This window comes from Toxorhynchites rutilus, chromosome 3 (genome assembly GCF_029784135.1).
Source record: "Toxorhynchites rutilus septentrionalis strain SRP chromosome 3, ASM2978413v1, whole genome shotgun sequence".
NCBI classification, from domain to species: domain Eukaryota; kingdom Metazoa; phylum Arthropoda; class Insecta; order Diptera; family Culicidae; genus Toxorhynchites; species Toxorhynchites rutilus.
The window spans coordinates 94,673,108-94,694,711 of record NC_073746.1 but is presented as its reverse complement, the minus strand read 5'-3'; the positions used below and the strand labels follow the sequence as shown (position 1 = coordinate 94,694,711).

Sequence of the window (21,604 nt, the reverse complement as noted above, 5' to 3'; positions counted from 1 at the left end):
TTTTACACGACTTCGCTTTTACACGGATTATGAAATAACAAATTTTGGAAAACTTGAAAAATGTATATATGTAATTCATATGTAAGCAAGTAGAATAGGATCATAGTTATGACTACGCGTGCGATTTTATAATATGTTCCAGAACTGGAGAGTTATCAATTTACTATCATTTTCGGAGTCTTGATGTGTAATTTGTGGCAATTTTTGAAGCTCTTAGAATGCCAAGAATATCGATAAAAATGAAAAGTAAAGGAAAGTTATATCTTCGGCTTTCGGCTGGAAATTTCTTTAATAAATTTACAAAGCTACACAGCTGTTAATTGAATCTGCATGAATGAGCATCAGGAATGCTCAAGTGATAGGGTTTGACTTTATACTAATCAGAATAAAAATACTGGTAGTTCCTAAAAGTGGTGATAACGAATAAACTTAATGCAATTTAGTATCTTGAAGAAATCTTTGTTTATTTGTACCCAGAATCTATATTGAATTTCATAAGTACATTATTGTTGTTCTACTTAAATAAATTATTGAATTGAGTATATATTGAGAGTTTATTTCGTTTTACACGGTTTTACATAGCAAATTCGGAAATTTCATTCTACACGGTTTTATCGGGAACCTATCTTCAGTGTAAATCGAGGGATAGGTGCATTCGAACGTCCGGATCTGCAACGTCCTCATTCAATGGGTAACTGTGAAACGATTGATCCCCATCGGACTCGATGTCCTTGATGTCATATGCATCTCTGCTTATGGTGGTTCCTTTTGTATCCAGGTTTACGAACTCGGAAGCAGCCCATTCTGTAAGTCAAACTTTCAAACAACATTTTCTTTGTAGCAATGGAGGCCGTATTTTTTTATTCTCTATTATAGTGACTTTCAACCTTTTGGCTGGTTCGTCACTTTACTTCCATGTTTTGGAAGAATGTCGGGAGTGAGAATTAAATTCGTGACGTTTAGCGTGAGGGGTATGGATGTTAGCGCTACGCCAGATCGCCTCCATGGAGGCCGTATATTAGGAAGGCATGTATTGACATTATACATTCACACTTTACTTGAGTTAGACTTTGAAAATTTATACTCATGAAATAAACAAATGGCTTTTTCGTGATCAGCTTAAATCTTGTCCAGAATGAATCCTTCTTACAGAAAAAACGTGGAAACTTTTTCTTCTTCACATCACAAGCATCACAGAAAACTAAGAAACTAAGGGGAAACGATACAAAAAATCCGATCAAGGTGATATTTAAGTATTGGAAAGGAAACTAGGGAACTTAGAGAACTTAGAATTGATGTCAGTAAAAAAGATTGATTTTCTTTGCCCGATCTCTTTATTCTTTATCGAGCTTTTTATAGTGAGCAATTTTTACACAAACCACATTCAAAATCTCCTTCGCTGACATTCGCTGATCGTCCTGGCAGACCTTCAGAATCCTACCACACTCTTGAACGAAGTATCCTAATTCCTTTTCATCCACTCCATCCTTACGGTAGCCTTCCAAAGCTGGCGAGAGACATTTATTCGTGAGCTGGGTGATTTGGACTTTTTCCGAGCTGAATGCCTCATCGAGATCAAATAGCTCCAACGGTGGCGCCGCAAGATCACTGAAAATCGGCTGGAAAACCTGCAAATAACGGTACGTTCAATCTTGCGCTCTTTTCTGTGTGCCGACGACGACTAATCATTTTTGCAGTGAAGTAAAAAAAACGAAATAGAAAAATATGAATGATTCTAACCGCAAGCTGCACCGGTGGTAATGGAATCTCGAACTGTGGTTTGATGATCTTGAGCGTTTCATATTGCACATCCAACTTTTCATACGTATTGATAACATCGCGCAACAGATCGTTGTTAATTGAGTACAGGGTCATATCAAATAGCTTCTTGAAATCGGCGGGAATGTCGTAGTCGAGTGAATCCATCAGACAAATCTTGGGCTGCTCGGCTAGATAGATCGTATCGGGAATGATTGCGTAATCATTTATCTGTATGGCGGAAAAGATGGAAAATGATTATTCGGGCAGGATTGGTGCGTCGCGACATTTTTATTCGTCGTACCTCCAGGTCGTTAAAATCGGACGATTTAAAGTTGAAGTCGTCATCGAGTATCATACCGAAAAAGCCGTCCCAGATGGCCATATTAATTTCGTTGGATATGTATTTGTCGTGAAACATGTGACCAGAGCCAATGGCAATGAGTTTTCCGTTTGATTCATTTCGGTAGAATCCGGCCAAGGGTCTATTGAAAGGATATACGACCGGTCCTGTGGTTAGCAAAACGTTTGACGGCTGGATAATGTTCATCGTAGCGCCAAACGGGTACACAAATTCAACCTTGTACTTGTCGTCCATGAAATCGAACGAGGTCAGTATACTTTTACTGAACTCGAGTACATTGTTGTTCATGGTATCACTTGCGATTCCTCCGCTTATAAGCGCCTCCTTGGGATGGAAATATTTGTAGTACTGTGGACGAACTACGACATCTGTGTAGCAAAAAGCTAGATAAACATGAATGTGAATTATTCTTCCGAGTAAATTACCGTTGTTGATTGTCATTCCATATTCCTCGAGTAAGAAGTTTATATTGGTGTTGAAGTTAACCTCACCACCTTCTCCCAGCAGAAGCAACAGGCGGCCACCCTCGTTCAGGTAATCCTAGAATGAAAATCAATCATGTTATAAATTTGATAGTAAAAAGGTCTCTCAAACGACACGTGGCTTTGAAGAAATCAAATTGTTTTTAATCAATTTGTGATTACGACTTTGAAATTTTGCAGTCTTTTGTACAATCCGATTTAAAAAAAACTACACTTGTAACTAATTTAGAATTTTTGGAGATTATTATGTTGAACACATTTCACCAAATCTTCATGGTTCATATTAGAAATATTAAACAAAACAGCAAATTTAGCTGTCTGAGTTGGAAAGGTACATGTTTAACAACATTTTTGACGTAGGACTAGTGCTCGGCAAAGTCACATTCAACTGATGATCGCCAAGGGACTGTAGAGCCTTCGGCCTACGCATCCAACTGGAAATGTGTTCTTGCTTCTTCCAGTAGTTTCTCTGTCAACATAAATAACAAATCCGTGTTCATTCCATTTTTCATCGTGAAATGAACTTCACAGTATATTGGAAATAACCTCAGACTGAATTCCTTTTTCTCTTTTATTTGTAAATTGTACATGAGTTCACGGTGGGTAAACAATGGAGCCATCCATTAATGGTGAAACTACTTTTTAGCATCAGAAATCAAGTTTTTGTTTTACTGGACGTTTTAAATCAAATTGTGTACGCGGGCAACGAGGTACATGTCGAGGTGGAGTAGTTACGAACGAGAATAACTGATGGACGAGTCATGTTTGGCGCGAATGCATTCGTTGCGGGTCAGTAGCAAGAAACAGGAGGATGTTAGCGGAAGCTGTCCTGCTCGTAGCGAAGCGACTGAGAGCAAAGTTGAGTTGCATGTCTCAATGGATCTTTCTGCGTTAAACTCCATAAATATTAGGAAATATTGAGTTGTTTGGAATAATAATGCCGATTTTTAGGAAAAACTCAAAAGCAAAATATTTGAGACATACATTTATTCCATTCTATGTGCACCGTTTTATTTCACAATATTTTGTCATCCTTCACGCAACTTACAAGATCCATCATCATATTTGTTTCCTCGTCAAAAACCACATGGTGGACTTAGGACTAACTTTGGCTTAGTAATCAATAAGTAACAAGCACATAACTCTTAAACATTCCATCTTTCGAATAAAGTGATTATCATACCATTCCGTTAAGCCGGAAAATAATTATTAACGCTCAAAAGAGGAATCGTTTCCTTCTCGGAAGGCATTCGATAATATAACTTCTGCTTTCACCAAACAATGCGGCTTCGTTCAGTCCGACTGCGGAATAGAAATAGAATTGGGAGAAAAGAACATAATGCATATGCGTGTAAGCGTGACCATCCTTATCTCACATCGCAATAACAACTTAATGAATTTCCGATTCGATTCTTTGTTTTTAAGAGACTTTAATGGATTTCCGAACGAGCGCCAGCTTATATACGTATTTGTGTGATTTTAATAGCCTGTTCTCAAAGCTATTTTTAAGCTATTGAAACAAGTTTTCGGGTCAATATTTAACAATCATATACTTCTAGCGTCACGCTCTCGTTTTAGAAACTTTGAACTTACACCCGACACAGAAATGAAATACGTAGTCCTATGTCAAAACTGGGCAATTCAATGAGTCGATATTCTTGACCTTAAATATTTTTTCTTAGCGGCATGAACAACATCTGATGATAGCGGGTGGACTATTACAGCCAATCTGTATTAATTTTTGGCGGGCTGTCAAAGAAACATGAGGCTTGGCATTATTCTGAAAGAGAACACCTTGGCTAATTCTGGACGTTGGTTGTTTGGTAGAAGCTCATAATGTAGAATTTTCTCTCTCATCCCACGAACGTTTTTCTGCGGTCGAAGACCGGATTTGGAGACATCTTATGACGGTTCATTTCGTTCTCGTGAAAGAATTATTTGTTCGAGTTCTTTAAAATCATAAATGAAGCAATTTTTACTTTCAGAGCGGAAGCTGAGTTGAAACATCAGAAACAATGTCGTGTATTTTTAATATTACAACATTCCAACATGCTTTGGTGGCGTCTGAGTACTGCTGATAATGACGTCTCAATACTGATCGATAATGATAATGCATAATTCTTTAAAATCAATGAAAATAAATCGATCGCTCTCAGCTCACGTGCGATACTATCAGAATGCAAATTTCAGCAAAGAATTTCGACAATATAAAGATATATAGAATACCCACCGCACCAGATAGCTATCAGACAGTCATAAACACGGATATTTTTTTTTGGAAATGCAGAATAGTTTTCATATATTGGTGAACACAGATATATATTTTTATCAAAATATTAATTAGTGGCCACGTGGATCTAATTTATAATCAGACGGAGACGGACGGACAAGATGGAGAGACGCAGCGTGTAAGAGCCCCCGCAGACGGTAGATTTTTTTAATCGGTCGAAAGTTTGATCGAGTTGCCCTGCTATTGCAAAAACCGACCCAACTGAATCGGTGCAATGTGCGCATATGCATACCTCTCCTGATTAAGTATGATTAAGAAGCCGATCAAATTATCGACCGGTAAGAAGGATCCATCAGGTGGAACTTTCGGACCCTTTGCAGGCTCGCGCAAAATTTAAACTACCTGCACGTTTGAGGACATCATTCTTAGTGACCAAATTGACTGTCACTAAAGTATGCATCGGAGGCGATTTTCAAGAAGCTCGAAGAAAACTTCTTTTATCAGACCTTCCAAAAGTGGAAAACTCGCTGGAAATCGTTTATTTTATCGGAAGGGAAGTGCTTTGAATGCCAGATTTTGATAACATGTGTCAAGCTTGAGTTGCTTCAAAAATTTCGACCACTTCCTCAGACAATTTTGACTGATCTTGTAATTCTTAATGAAAACGATCAATGCACCCCAACATTCCCACCCTATTGTTATCCCTGGTCCGGAAGGCTTTCGCCTAGTTTGCTTATATAATTTCGAATTTTCTTTCTATAGCAAATTCGTAATCGTTCAATCCTAATAAATCCTTGAAACGACCATGCGATTTCAAAGACCCGAGCAGGACCTCCCTTACAGCTATCAGAATCGCTTTTCCGACTATACTGTTCCGTTATATGTACCATATCACCGTACCATATCACACCAGAAGTACAGATAACAAAGAAATGTGAAACACAAACTGCTGGTAGAAGGGACCATGCGCTTTATCTAGTACAGTAGAACCCCGAATATCCACAGAATAGTCTGGCAAGCTCACCGCGGATCACTAAAATCGCGGATAACGCAATAAATGACTAAAAAATGATATTTCAACATGAATCAATACAGGAATAATTAAACTATCCTTACAGATGGTCGTGTACGCCTGTGGTTGAGTAATGTGAAGGTCATGACCAAAACAAAAGAACAAAAACCTACCAATCATTGACAAATTTAGGGAAGGTTCATAGAATTATTATAAAACTCGCTTTCGCGGATAAACCGCACCGCGCATCATTCGCTCGCGAATAGTCGGGGTTCTGCTATATTCGATTTATCGACATGGTCTCATGAAACTTCAAAGGCTATGATAAACCTATCGTAGTTCGCATAAATTGGTTTCACAGCATTATAAGAAGCACTCTATCGAGTTTGCGACAACCTTTTTACCATCTCACCAGTGCACAATGGTCCAGGAGATGCATTTAAGTGGAAATTAACATTTAGAGCTCGGCAGTTATTCTCTAGACAAAAACTGCCTTAGACAAAGTTGTTACATATGATAAAGCGCTCATTTTTATGAGATCAAAAATAGGGTGACCAAAATTTTCGATGAAATAAAAAATCTTACTTTCTTATCTTTAGAGATACAGGTAAAAATAGTTCGACAATGTTGTAGTCCCAGTTATTTGAGACATCTTTGTAGAACAAAGTTTTTCTCTATCTATTAAAAAAAGGCACTATTTTTCTATGTTACGTTAGGGTCACCATGAAAAAAACTATTTTTTCGCTCTAACATTTATATTCCAAATTCTACATTCAAACTGTCTTCGAAAGACTTTTAGAGCTTACTAATACAAATATTTTTCGATGCAGAACTTGTCGATATCTAACTTCACCCAAAGTTATGGAAATTCCTTCCCTAAAAATAAGCTCTCTTCAATTGTTTGTCATTCCTTCTGGGGCAAACGTAAACAAAGTTTATTGGCGGCATTTGAAAGAGCATATTTCACTCTACATAATGTGTGATTTTCAAAACTATGTTTTTTTCGTGTTTGAGTAAATTAAAATTGAAATCATGAGTTTTTGGATAGAAAACCATCAATCATTTTGAGTAGGATTAAGATATGGACAAGTTCTGCATCGCAAAATGTTGGTATTGATAAGCTCTAAAAGTCGTACGAAGACAGTGTTGATGTAGAATTTGAAATATAATAGTTAAAGCAGAAAAAAACACGTTTTTTCATGGTCACCCAAATGCAACTTAGAAAAAAGCGCTAAATCGATTATTTCAAAGGATATAAAAAAGCTTTGTTCTACAAAGTGGTTTAAAATAGCTGGGGCTACAACATTGTTGAACTATGTTTATCTCTATCTATAAAGATAAGAAAGTTATATTTTTCATTTCATCGACAATTTTGGTCACCCTATTTTTAATAACATAAAAATGAGCGCTCTATCATATGTAACAACTTTGTTTAAGACAGTTTTGGTCTAAACAATAAATATCTCCCACAAAGTTGTTTTAAGCGCTTTCTATCTGAGTTGCATTAGGGTAACTATTAAAAAAACTTCTATACTTAAAATTCTACATCAAAATGGTCTTCGTACGACTTTTAGAGCTTATCACTACCAACATTTTGCGATGCAGAACATGTAAATATCTTAATCTTGCTCAAAGTTATTGACGGGGTTTATCCAGAAACTCATGATTTCCACTTTTATTTACTCAAACACAAAAAAATAACATAGTTTTGAAAATCACATATTATATAGAGTGAAATCTGTTCTATCAAATTCCGTCAACAAACATTTTTTATGTGTGCCTCAAAAAGAATGACAAACAAATGAAAAGAACGTGTTTTTTGGGAAGAAATATCAATGACTTTGAGTGAAGTTGAGATACTGACAAGTTCTGCATCGATAAATATTTGTATTAGTAAGTTCTAAAAGTCTTTCGAAGACAGTCTGCATGTAAAATTTGAAATATAAAAGTTAGAGCAAAAAAACAGTTCTTTTCATGGTGACCCTAACGTAACATAGAAAAAAGGCGCTATATCGGTTATTTCAAGAGATAGAGAAAAACTTTGTTCTACAAAGATGTCTCAAATAATTAGAGCTACAACATTGTCGAAATATGTTTACCTCTATCTATAAAGATAAGAAAGTTAGATTTTTTATTTCATCGACAATTTTGGTCGCCCTATATTTGACAACATAAAAACGAGCGCCCTATCATGAGTAACAACTTTGTCTAAGACAGTTTTTGTCGAAAGAATAACTGTCAAGCTCTAAATGCTAATTTCCACTTAAATGCATCTCCTGGACCATTGGGAGATGTGGCTTTGAAACATATATCGCAGCGATGATTTGGAACTGTGGAAAATGAGTGAACATCCACTATGCTTATTGTTCAATCTTTCATTGACAATTTACACGGACCTGTCCGTCGCCTTTGATAAAATCAACCATGACATTACGGTGGGTAAATTGGATAAGCTTGGCTTCAGCGGCAATGTTCTACATTGGCTCACATCATATTTGGTCGGACGCTCTATCGCGGTTAAAATAGGCGATTGTTTCTCCGCAGAATTCCCTGCTACATCAGGAATACCTCAGGGGAGTCATCTCGGCCCTCTGATATTTCTCATCTATTTTAATGACGTAAATTTCGTCATGGAGGGCCCTCATCTTTCATTCGACGATGATATGAAAATATTTTTCCACGTTAACTCGGAGGCTGATGCCTTGTTTCTTCAACAACAACTTGAAATTTTCCAGAATTGGTGCGTGGAAAATCGTATGACACTGAATCCAAGCAAATGTTCCACGATAACTTTCACAAGAAGGAAAGATCCTATTCGCTACAACTATTCTCTCGACGATGCTCCTCTAACTAAACTTGACTGCGTGAAGGATCTAGGAGTGTATTTAGACTGTAAACTGGATTTCGAAACGTTCAAGTCTGGAATACTGTTCAGTAATTTGGAATCCGCACTATCTGAACGGAGTCAACAGAATCGAAGCTGTACAAAAGCGATTTGTACGGTTCGCCTCAAGACGATTACCCTGGAGTAACCCCCATCAGCTTCCTAGCTATGAAAGCCGGTGCCAACTAATGGCTCTTGACACGTTGCACGTGCGAAGGGATGTGAACCGCGCCTTATTTGTATATGATGTGCTAAAGGGTGTGTCATATCAAATTGCATCACGGAAAAAACGCTGTAGAAATTCGCCCAGTAGACCGATTCTTTTGAAAATTTTAGACAGTAAAATAAAAACTATTAAACAACTTTTGGCATTTTCTTTTTATTCATACTTCGAGCCCAAGCCCGTATGGTCGCACCTTCCTCTTTACCCCGTCCATAAGGTTCTGTACAACGTCAGGTTGTAGTTTTTTTTTAACAGAAATCCATTTTCTCTTGAAGTCCGCCTCCGATTTGACAACTTTTGGGTTCTTCCGGAGGGCCTGCTTCATAATCGCCCAATATTTCTCTATTGGGCGAAGCTCCGGCGCATTGGGCGGGTTCATTTCCTTTGGCACGAAGGTGACCCCGTTGGCTTCGTACCACTCCAACACGTCCTTTGAATAGTGGCACGAAGCGAGATCCGGCCAGAAGATGGTCGGGCCCTCGTGCTGTTTCAATAGTGGTAGTAAGCGCTTCTGTAGGCACTCCTTAAGGTAAACCTGCCCGTTTAACGTGCCGGTCATCACGAAGGGGGCGCTCCGCTTTCCGCAAGAGCAGATCGCTTGCCACACCATGTACTTTTTGGCAAACTTGTATAGTTTCTGCTTGCGAATCTCCTCCGGAACGCTGAATTTGTCCTCTGCGGAGAAGAACAACAGGCCCGGCAGCTGACGAAAGTCCGCTTTGACGTAGGTTTCGTCGTCCATTACCAGGCAATGCGGCTTCGTCAGCATTTCGGTGTACAGCTTCCGGGCTCGCGTCTTCCCCACCATGTTTTGCCTTTCGTCGCGGTTAGGAGCCTTCTGAACCTTGTATGTACGCAGGCCCTCCCGCTGCTTGGTCCGCTGGACGAATGAACTTGACAAATTCAGCTTATTGGCGACATCCCGGACCGAACTTCTCGGATCACGTCTAAACTGCTTAACTACGCGCTTGTGATCTTTTTCACTGACGAAGCATCCATTTTTGCCGTTCTTCACCTTCCGGTCGATGGTTAGGTTCTCGAAGTGTCGTTTTAGTACTCTGCTGACCGTGGATTGGAGGATTCCTAGCATCTTACCGATGTCCCGATGTGACAACTACGGATTCTCGAAATGAGTGCACAGGATTAATTCACGACGCTCTTTTTCGTTCGACGACATTTTTCCAAATTTACGAAAAATTGATAGTGAAGCATGGCCAACGTGATCTATACACTCTTATCTGATTATAAGCGAAAGCTGAAGATATAATTCCTAAAAATTAAATTTCTACATCGTTTTTTCCGTGATGCAATTTGATGTGACACACCCTTTATTGGCTAGGACAGAATGCCCAGTTATTCTGGAGAACATCAACCTTCTGGTTCAACCTCGAACTTTACGTGACCACGCTTTCCTCCGAGTTCCTTTTCGTCGTACCAATCATGGATACAACTCAGCCATATTGGGTCTTCAGCGTCTGTTCAACAGAGTAGCTTCTGACTTCGACTTCCACTACTCAAGGAATGCGGTTCGGCAAAAATTTTTTGAACAAATACGTAGATTTCATTAATATCATTGGGGCGAAATTCCGCCTGTTGATAACGATTAAATAAATAAATAAATAAATAAATTTTCGACAGTTCTAGAAAATGTCACATTCTATATGCAAATGCTTGATCTCCTCGATGGTTCAAACATTGGTGGTTCATGTAAGAAAAACCGTCACATTCCATGTGATGGAGGATTTCGTTGCTCAAACAAGCAACCTTTTTCCCATCCAAAACGAAAAAACAAGAAAGAATATTTAAATGAAGCTTTGCATAGAAATTCTTCACTAAATAATACCACCAATAACTGAGTGGAGGCGGATGTACTTTCAAATTTGAATCCTCTATGATACAAACAAAAAAAAATCATTGACTGGTGATTTAGAGCCCCGCAGGCTGCAGACTTTTGTCGGCCGATAGATTGGTCGGACGACTTAATCAGTATGGTCCAATATTTCTGGTAGAGGGACCTTATTCCTCTAGGTTTATATGTTTTCTAATCAGCAGTCGATTGATTTCATTCGGATTCAACAGAAAAGTAGTCCTGAATCGAACCCGAATCTTTTTTATTTCTCTAGCGCACCGACAGTTGAATTTGGGCCCCGCAAGAGACTCGATCGATTCGCTCTGGGAGACGAAAGTGTTAATCAGTACTGGCTAGCATTAATCTACGCACACACGACGATTGTTTATCAACCGATAGTTCATTTCGCTTTCCATTTGCTCTCAATTTTGGCATCCGACATACGTGCCGTGCGAATCACTGAGTATGGGATGCACCCAATACTCTCAGAATCTCTTTTTGATTTTCCTTCGCTGTTGTCTTCTCCGTTGTCAAACACAAATTAAATACAGTCTCTCGAGAATAGTCGGCCGACAGTTGGCTAATGTGCGCACCCTTGACCCAATCTGACCAAACCATCGGCTGAAAAAAGTTTGCAGTGTGCGGGGGCTCTTAAAGTCTCCATTTTTTTCGAAACAATATAAGATTCTTATAATAGTCGTAGGTATCACCCCTTTGAGGGCGACAACCGGGGCGGAAGTAACTAATAGTAGATGCAGCTGACAAGCAGTATGAGAGATTTTAAGAGATTAAACGAGCGGTATCCTCTGCGTAGAACGAAATAAAGGGTGAACACGAAATTATTGCGACACATTCAACAGGGCATAACTTTTTTACCATTGGGAAAAAATCAACCAAATTTTGCACACTTTCTCATTGATGTGTATTGTCTACATGCTGTCAAACTCGAAGTCGTGTTTTTCGATTCAACGAAAATGGAGGTGAACCAACGCGAGTCGGGAGAACAAATTCTTTCCAAACACCTGGAATTTCCTGACCTGTCGCACCGGCAGTTGGGAAAAATGTTGAACATTCACCATTCAACCGTCTCCAGAGTGCTGAAGCGGTTCCAGGAGCGGTTGACGTTGGACCACGGCAAAGGAGCTGGAAGAAAACCGGGACCGGAGAACAAAAAGACGGAGGGAGAGGTGAAGCGGATGATTAAAGCAAATCCCAACGTCTAAAGCCGTGATTTGGCTAAAAAGATCGGCATGTCGCAGAGCTACGTCCAGAATGCAAAGAAGAGAGCTGGACTACATACATACAAGGTAAAAAACTTCCCAAACCGCGATGAGCGGCAACAATCGACGGCTAAAACTCGGGCACGGAAGCTCTACGAGAAGATGCTGACAAAATATGGCTGCTGTGTGATGGACGACGAAACGGATATAAAAGTCGATTTTAAGCAAATTCCGGGGTTGGAGTTTTTCACCGGCAAGAGCAAGTTCTATGTGGACGACAAATTTAAGAAGAAGAAAATGTTGAAGACCGCCTCCAAATATCTCGTTTGGCAGGCCATCTGCTCTTGCGGACTGAAGAGTGAGCCTTTCGTGACAAAAGGCACAGTAAATGGCGAGACAAATCTGAGTGCCTCGAGAAGCGCCTTTTGCCGTTCTTGCAGCAACACGACGAAGCTCCGCTATTTTGGCCAGATTTGGCATCATGCCACTATTCTTAAAATGTCCTGGAGTGGTATGAGGCCATTTCTGTCCATTTTGTTCCAAAGGACATGAACCCGCCAAACTGTCCGGAGCTGCGCCCGGTGGAGCAGGACTGGGCAATAATGAAGCGGGAACTTCGAAAGAGCAAGAAGACAGTCAAAGACGAGAAGGACATGTTAAGAAAATGGAAAAAAGCTGAGAATCTGGTACCGGATGACACTGTAAAGACTTTGATGGAGGGCATCAAGCGAAAATGCGTTCAATTTTACACTCAAGGCTCCATCGATTAACTTTTTTTTCGATTTTTGAAGTAAATATATGTATAAAACTAACCTAAAATTTTGGTTTGATTCTAAACATTATAAGAAAATTGACATGACATTTTCGGTGTCGCAATAATTTCGTGTTCGCCCCTTACACACATACGCAGCTAGGTCGATACCACCCGAATAGGTTATTTGAACTGACTGACAACTTAAGATGACCTACGAATTAGAAACTTATTGTAATCCATGGGGAATTGACGTCAATTTCGTAAAGGAGTGCGAGTTTTTCCATCTGGTTCTATAGTTGTGAAACACTGGCATTTTTGTTTTTTGAATGTTTCGCGCCTGGTGTTCAAATGGCCAGTCCCATAAATGAAGATAGTTATTATATCCTTCACTATATGGTTCTATAGTTATGGCAGGCATGAGTGCACCCGTGGCCGAGTGGTTAGCGTCTCACATTATCATGCCGGGTGTTCGGGTTCGATTCCCGTTCTGGCCGGGGGATTTTTTCGTCAAAGAAATTTCCTTCGACTTGCACTGTGATCACGCGTATTCTAGAGCTTGCCCCTCGGAATACATTCAAGGCGTGTTATTTGGCTTAGAAAATCTCAACTAAGTATTAATAAATGACGCTAGTTAATGCATACGTTGAGATGGCAAAAGTTCCACAGGGAACGTTAACGCCATTCAAGGGGGAGTGCACGTATACACCAATGCATAAATTCGGTGGTGGTCATTTGAATGATAGTTTTGAACATAACATAACCTTTTTTTTCATTTAAATTTTCATTTTTCCACTTTCTAAAAATTTCAGATTATTGAGGGAGGATTCTCCCGTGAACAGCTGCGTTGAATTCCAATATTCCAAAAACAAAACTCAAACGGCACTTCAAATATTCCAATCTTTCATCACAGCTAGGATCACAATAGTTTACACAATAATTTTGAAAATTTCTACCTCAAAGACAATTTTTATTATAAAAAAATACTTAGACTATCGATTCGTGTTGAAATAGCTATTATTTTTTTCTGAAATTCACAAAAAAAACTTCCACTTAAGGTGTCCGACTTTACCGCACTGCTAATATTTTTCGTCAATGTTGTTTGTCAATTGCCAATTGTAATTGTGTCTAAAATAACCAAACAATATACGTTACCTTCAAGTACTGAAACTCCGTCTCGGTAAACTTTTCCTGAGGCCCGGCAAGGACGAATACTGTAGCCGCTTTCAATATCTCAGGTGTGATATCATTCTTATTGCTGCAAACAATTTTGAAGGAAATGATTTAGCTAATCTGGAACAAAGTGGATAGCTGTCACTAACCTCTCGACACGATAATTAACTTTGAGCTTCCGATTGAGCGTTTTGAAGTTATCGGGTAGCTTGAAGAGCTCGTTTTTTGACACATTAAAAATCACGTTTACGTTGTTCATCTTGCTAACAGGGATTGTTAGGGTTTTAATGGCTGTAATGTTTCAACTGTCTGTGAAACTATATTGCTTGATTGCAGCCGCTGTTTACATATTTTTAATACACTAATTAGAGTTTTCGACGTCCAATCCCATCGTGACACTACCTCGTACTTAACAGCAATTCATCAGCCACGCGAATGTCGATCGACAAAACAATACGCGTTTTGGCGCTTTGTGCCGCCCGGCCGGTTACCATGACAGCTGCTGGGTGACACTTTTTGGCGGCGATGAAGGTTCGCGTGGCATGCGCCGTTCAACCGTTGAAAAAAACACTATCCCCTTGTTGAATTCCGTACATAAACACACGAAAAAACACGATGCTTAAAACGTTCAGCGCGTCTGATGGAATTTGTGTAATTGTATCCGATACTTTACGCGGTACTTATTATTTGTGCAGCAGCGTGAGGCAACACAGCGCCAACAAGATTGTAAAAATTTTCCGAAGCGTTCTTAAGTAGCGCTCAATTTAGAATTTTAATTTCCAATTGAAATTGATACCGACCGTTTCTAGGCACTGTTCGGCTGTAAATTATGGACAACATTGTAGATCTCTCCGTGGAATTCAGGTGTTGCCTACAAGCTGTCATCGTGTAGCGAATGGTGTGCATATGGCATGGAATTCGAAGTTGAATTTGCTCTTATGAAAGAAAGAAATGGAAAAATTTCATAAAATATTGTAAATGCGATTTAAGTTTTCACGCTTTTCCAAATCGACAGCGGGCTTAAGGTTTATGAGGTGACATTTATATGGTAATTCAAAACCGCCAAATCGTGGAATGGGTTGTTTTGAAGATTCTCTTCCAGAACCTACAAATTTTATTGCATTTGCAACTCTTATCTCGATCCGTTAATCGCTGGGGGGGGGGATTTATAGTTTGCGGTGAGTAGAATATTCAAGCTCAGGTAAAAAATTTCTGCTCCACAATGAAATGACCATCGGTAGTTCCAAGGAGTGGAAGATATCGGTGTACAATCAGTTTGAACATCGGATCGCTGTGTCTGCACACGAATGGTGTGAACTGATCGTGTAGTTAAACGGTTTGGCTTGTTCCGAGCGATTTGTAACCGTTTAGCTCTTGACCGTGTAAACACGTGCAAACTCACTCGAACTGGGGTAGAGGCAGCAGCCCGAGGGAGACCCCACATGTTTCGAGCTAATTTATTCGACTCGTGGACAACACGATCAGTACCTACCATCCCATGGTCCAATAGAACATGGCACCACACCTGACAGTGAACATGGTGCATGTGTGGTAATGACACAGAAAAGTTTTCCTCCGGACCCGTGAAGATCAAGGTCCCTATCGGAGGCTTATATCGACCATATCGCTGGAAATCGTTTACCATAATGATTTCTTGGAACAAAAAACCATCATTGGTGGGGCTCAAATTTATAGCACCAGTCGGGCCAGAATCATTGCTTCATAAATCTAATCGGAAAAAGTTTCCTCTTGCATTTCTGCCTATTTCTATGAATTGAGGAAGCTCCTTTTGGTTCACCACGTGAAGTTGTGGAACCTCCAGCCGGCTGCTGCAAGCGCCACTCAACGAGGAACTTCGTCGTTTTTTTTTTCTCCTGAGCACCCGGCGTGATGCATTGGTAAAAAACCGAGGAAAGAGTGCTACAGATAATAGTGATATTCAATCTTACACTTCGTTCACATCTTCCGAAGGTGGAAGCGAGCGACGAATGTGTCTCTCCAGGGGACTGTTTGTTTATATTATTTATTCGTGACAATTATGTAGCCCGTGTTGGGACATAAATTTTCTATGTTTAGCTGCTTTTAGGATCGAATGAGCAGATCGGAGGATTTTTATGTGCGTAGGTAAAAAAGGAAGGAATGTGCAGTCTAATGTTTCGTACGCGGAGCTGTGAAATTGTTCAAAGCCATTTAATTTGTACTTATTGTCTTCACATACTCTGTAGTGCCTTAAATAGATGAAGCCAAAGAATTCAAATTAGGAAATTAGAGAATTATGGCATATTAGAAATGAAATTATTTTCCAATAAACGTATTAATTTAAACCGAACTATTACGGAACCTTTTGCTCTTTTGCTCAAATGTTGATGATTTGTTATTTTTTGTTTACAGAATACAATGACTGATGATGATTACAGTATTTAACCTGTAACAATGCACAATGGTTCAGGAAGTGCATTTAAGTGAAAATTAGCATCTAGAGCTCGACAGTTATTCTCTAGACAAAAACTGTCTTCGACAAAGTTTTCACATATAATTTTGATGTTGTCAAAAATAGAATTACCAAAGTTTTCGATGAAACAAATAATCTAACTTCCTTATCTTTATAGATATAGGTAGATATGGTTCGACAATGTTTTAGCCTCAGTTGTTTTAAGCAAATTTGTAGAACAAGGTTTTTTTTTCTATTTCTTGAAATAACCGATATAGCGGTTGCGATGTAAGGTTTGAAATATAAAAGTTAGAGCCAAAAATATATTGACAAGCTCTGCACCGAAAAATGTTTGTATTAGTATGTTTTAAAAGTCTTTCGAAGACAGTTTGTATGTAGAATTTGAAATACAAAAGTTAGAGAGTTTTTTTTATGGTGACCCTACACAACTTAGCGCTATATCGGTTATTTCAAGAGATAGGAAAAAAACTTTGTTCTACAAATTTACGTAAAATGAATGGGGCTAAAACATTATCGAACCATATTTGCCTCTATCTATAAAGATAAGAAAGTTAGATTTTTTTTTCATCGAAAATTTTTGCAACCCTATTTTCGACAACATCAAAATGAGTGCTTTGTCATATGTAACAATTTTGTCGAAGACAGTTTTTGTCTAGAGAATAATTGAGGGGCTTAGAATGAAAGGAGTGTAAGTGATTTAATCGATTTCTCTTCATCAACTCTCTCTTTTGGTCATAACTTAGCTGCAAATACATTCCCAGCTGTATTTGACAATGTGGAAGATAGGCCAGAGTCTCATCTATCGTATTCTATAGCAAACTTGAATTGGAACGTTTTTGCAGTTGAGTTATTGACTAAATAAAAAGTTGATGAAGAGAGATCGATCAAGTCACTTACGCCCCTTGCATTCTGAGCACCTCAATTGTCAAGCTCCGCCTTATAGCGCACATCTTGCCTTTTCTGACTACCGTTTGCTTTGATCGATGCAGAACGCTTCCAGTGGAATACGCTTTACTTAAGAACAGGGTATCAAAAATTAGCCGAAATCATTCTTGGATTCAAAAGGTGAATACTTCTTTTGCGTCAAAATCCCTAAATTGCCAGAAATATGGGAAAAAGTTGTGGCTAGTGATGCTCAATACTTTGAATAATGTATCAATACATTTTATTATTCCAATTATTCCAAGCAAAAAATAAAAATAACGGAAAAAACCCGAAAATATACCCTTTAATCGAATCACTTTACTTTGTTGCGAAGAAAATCGCTTCTTGCTTTGATGCTGATGCTGATGATGATAGAATAAATTGATGGATTTCTTCCATCACATAGACTTTAAACTACTGTATTCGCCTCTATATAATAAATCATGCAAATCATCCGCTTCGTTTGTGCGGGACTTAAATTGTAATATTACCTTTCTCTACAGTGTCTGTTCACATGTTGCAGTTTTTCTGTTTGCTGGTTTCGTTTATAGGGGCTTTATTTTTTTTGCAGTTCATTTGCCTCTTTATAAGGTTCTAACGCTAACTGTAACAGCCCTGAGAAATGTCATTTGGGAGCCGTCCGGTCACTGGCTGGATGAATTATGAATCGTGAATGAATTTCTCTTTTTTCCCTGCACTGCACTTATTGCTTATTATAGACAGTACGAGTAGGGCGGAACACAAATGAGCAGAACATATTGGGTTGGGAAAAAAGAAATGTCGTATATTGTCAATATATGGCAGCACTTAAACATATCTTGTGTTGTACTTATCGCTATACGGCTATTTAAAGACGACAATCTGTGCTACAAGTGTCGTTTTGACAGTGTTGTGATTGTCCTTTTCAGTCTCAAGTTATAGCGCGTCAAAGATGGAGTCCACCAATCAAGAAATTCGCCATATTTTACTTTTTACTACCTGCGAGGTAAAACTGCAACGAATGCGGCTGAAAAAATTCATGTAATTTTTGGACCCGATACTGTAACGATTCGCACAGCACAGCGTTGGTTTGATCGATTTCGTTCTGGTGTAGTCGCTGTCGAAGATACACCCCGTACTGGTAGGCCAATCGTCGTGAAAACCGATAAAATCGTTGAAATCATCCAAGTAGACCGGCATGTGAGCACTCGCTCGATTGGCCAGGAACTGGGTATAGACCATAAAACCGTTTGGAGCCATTTGCAGAAGATTGGATTTTAAAAAAAGCTGGATGTATGGGTGCCACACGAACTAACGCAAAAAAAATCTTCTAGACCGAATCAACGCCTACGATGCAATGCTGAAACGGAACGAACTCGACCCATTTTTGAAGAAGATGGTGACTGGTAATGAAAATTGGATCACGTACGACAACCTAAAGCGAAAAAAGTCGTGGTCGAAGTTCGGTGAGCCAGCCCAAACCATCGCCAAACCCGGATTGACGGCCAGGAAGGTTTTGCTGTGTGTTTGGTGGGATTGGAAGGGAATCATCCACTATGAGCTGCTCAACTATGGCCAGACCCTCAACTCGGTTCTCTACTGTGAGCAGCTTGACCGTTTGAAGCAGGCGATTGATCAGAAGCAGGCGATTGACCAGAAGCGGCTAGAAATGATCAATAGGAATGGTGTTGTTTTCCACTAGGACAACGCTCGGCCTCACACATCTTTGATGACCCGCCAGAAGCTACGGGAGCTCGGATGGGATGTCCTATTGCACCCACCGTATAGTCCGGACCTGGCTCCAAGGGATTATCATCTTATACGGTCCATGTAAAACGCTCTTGGTGATACTAAGTTGGCCTCAAAAGAGGCTTGCGAAAACTGGCTGTCTGAGTTTTTTGCAAATAAGGAGGGGGTGGGGGGTTTATAAGGGGGGGGGGGATAATGAAGTTGCCTTCTAAAAGGCAACAAGTTTGCGAACAAAACGGCGCATATTTGACCTAAATTGGGAAATTTTAAGTATGTTAAATAAAGCGTCAAATTTCAATCAGAAATACGACATTTCTTTGTCCCCAACCCTATATGTACAGGAAAATCGGAATGCTTCAATTTTCATCAATTAAAACAATCTGAAGACTAGGGGTATGTAATGTATAGTGCTGCTGCTGAAAATTAATAAACATAAAGTTACATGAAAAATTACATGAAAAATTCAAGTTTATCAATCGCTACTGATGATTTCTTCTATGATATGGAAGTCCGAATTGAGGATATGGAGGAATATGTACGGAACAACATTTTATTGATAAAACTTGCGAAAAGTTTTCTTCGAATTTGATCAAAAACATATCGGATTGCATGTTGTTAGGTCTTTTTCACAATAATGACTTGCGAAGTGTACGAATATGATCGGAAGCTCAATGATGCGTTGGGTCCTTATGGTAACGTTCAGGTAATTTACTGTTTTCGTTGAGATTTTTCCTTGTTGCCCGTGTTGTCTGGATACCTCGGGGCCTTTTTGGAGATTGGGAGCAACGGTGTCATGCATCCATCAATGTTTCAACGACGAAGCTATTGTTTATGGATGCTGTTAACAAGGCATACGAAGCTGGGTTTCAAGTCAACCGTATCAGACTGCAGTAGAGGAACGTTAGCAAACCGTATTTTCTATTATGAAAAAAAATTGTGAAAATATATGAAATCGTGTAAAACACATCTTTCAACAACAATATGAGGCTTTTTGGGAAGAAATATATATCTATTTTTCATTGATTTACAAAAAAAACATGCAAATTCAGGTAATTTTGCACGCTATTTACTAACACTAACGCGAGGATTCTGATAGCATACCTGGTTACTATACACATGCGCTCGAGCATTTCACTCCATCAGGTTTGAAATTCATGAACCGCTGGGCCATATCTCCCGCTCGCGATCGCATGCAATAAACTAACGCGGACGGCTAATGGCTGGATCTCACACAGTGTGGATGCACACATTTTTTATAACGCTCATAAATTGGTTAATAATTATCACTTCGTTGTTGGTTTTGGTTCCATATAGTCGGGCCCAGCCGGAGTTTTCTCCACGGCGACTCCCTGGGTAGTCTCTCGCTGTTACTCTTTCTGGTGGTACCTTCCTCGTTGTTCTGATTTGGTTCTGTAGCATCCAATTAAATATCTACTTGTTAACTACACTTCACTATTTCACGAGCAATTCATACCAGTTGGGCATTCACTGTTCAGATCTTGGCATCGAACTCACCACTTCCTCGGTATTTCTTTACAGCTTCCACACCAAAGCACCTATGTCCTCCCGATAATTTTTTATTCACGGTATCGCTCCCTGGATTCGATCAAGCGAAGATGCATATAAGCTGGAACACTCACACTCACGCTTGTTGCAGTGTCAATTTTTATTACTGAAGACACACTTCTCACCTCCACCAGTTGTGCATTTTTGACGATGCAATAATATCGATAACAGTGCACAGCACCTTTCCCGGCCCGGAGGACCAGACCCCCGTTCTCGAGGACGTTTTGAGGAACGATTTTGGTACAGCGTCATCCGCCGCGGCGCGAACTCGAGTGAGAGATGCGGATGAAAAATCTCTTTTCGAATGGTGTTTGACACTTGTTTATGGATAAGGAATTTATGTGTAAATTATATTTCGATCTGAGATAAGCACGATGGCAGGTTGGGAAATAAACGATTTTCCCGTCGGGTACAATGGTGTTTAATGGCACCCGGGCACATTAATTAATAACGATTTATCGACAACGTGACAATGAATACCCAGCGGATAGAGGTCGCTGCCTGGATTGATAAACGAGCTGGATGAGTAGTATCGACTTTTTATGTTACGTTGCTCGGGACAAAACGGAATGAGATCATGTGATTCATATATTTGAACATTTTAACTAACTCATCGAATAGGGAAATTGTATGAGTATAATGCTGTTGGAAGAGTTTAAATGAACTTGAGAAACTGACCGCTTTCTGTAATCAGACCATAGTTCAGAACAGCGCGTCATCTCCTCTTCTTCTCAAATGACACTAGAACCAGTTTCCGATGTCCGCGTGTCATGGAATTCGTTTATGTTCAAGAGTATGTTCCGAGAGTGCTATTCATTGTTCCGAAAATACCAACCATGTTAACAACAGATAAATTTGAATTCTAAAGGAGATCTGTAAAGCCCCTACCACTGTAAACCACTGGGGAAAGAAATTATGGGAAAGTATATCACGTGTAGTGAAATTATTTCTACACAAAATGGATGTTGCAACAGTGTTATCGTTCGTA

General features: G+C 39.4%; 1 protein-coding gene across 2 annotated transcripts; it reads right to left on the bottom strand.

The window, feature by feature from the left end:
• Positions 1 to 484: 484 nt before the first annotated feature.
• LOC129777955 (intraflagellar transport protein 52 homolog) lies at positions 485 to 20,861 on the bottom strand. Of its 2 annotated transcripts, XM_055784568.1 has the most exons (8): positions 20,525 to 20,861; positions 20,152 to 20,460; positions 14,096 to 19,968; positions 13,929 to 14,031; positions 2,548 to 2,662; positions 2,063 to 2,490; positions 1,741 to 1,989; positions 485 to 1,628 (listed from the first exon to the last, which is right to left on the bottom strand). In XM_055784568.1, exons 3-8 carry the CDS (start codon positions 14,203 to 14,205, stop codon positions 1,335 to 1,337), a joined length of 1,299 nt encoding a protein of 432 aa, XP_055640543.1. In that variant the 5' UTR covers positions 14,206 to 19,968; positions 20,152 to 20,460; positions 20,525 to 20,861; the 3' UTR covers positions 485 to 1,334. The 2 variants fall into 2 exon arrangements, with proteins under 2 accessions (XP_055640543.1, XP_055640544.1); XM_055784569.1 differs by having other exon boundaries at positions 14,096 to 14,881; positions 20,152 to 20,861.
• Between the last annotated feature and the right edge of the window lie 743 nt (positions 20,862 to 21,604).

What these genes read in the sequence shown, in the direction of transcription:
- LOC129777955 (XM_055784569.1), bottom strand. Translation starts at nt 14,205, where the DNA reads ATGAACAACGTAAACGTGATTTTTAATGTGTCAAAAAACGAGCTCTTC. An exon ending in GTTAATTATCGTGTCGAGAG is followed by an intron (nt 14,032 to 14,095) that starts GTTAGTGACAGC and finishes AATTGTTTGCAG; the next exon opens with CAATAAGAATGATATCACAC. An exon ending in CCGATTTTAACGACCTGGAG is followed by an intron (nt 1,990 to 2,062) that starts GTACGACGAATA and finishes TCCGCCATACAG; the next exon opens with ATAAATGATTACGCAATCAT.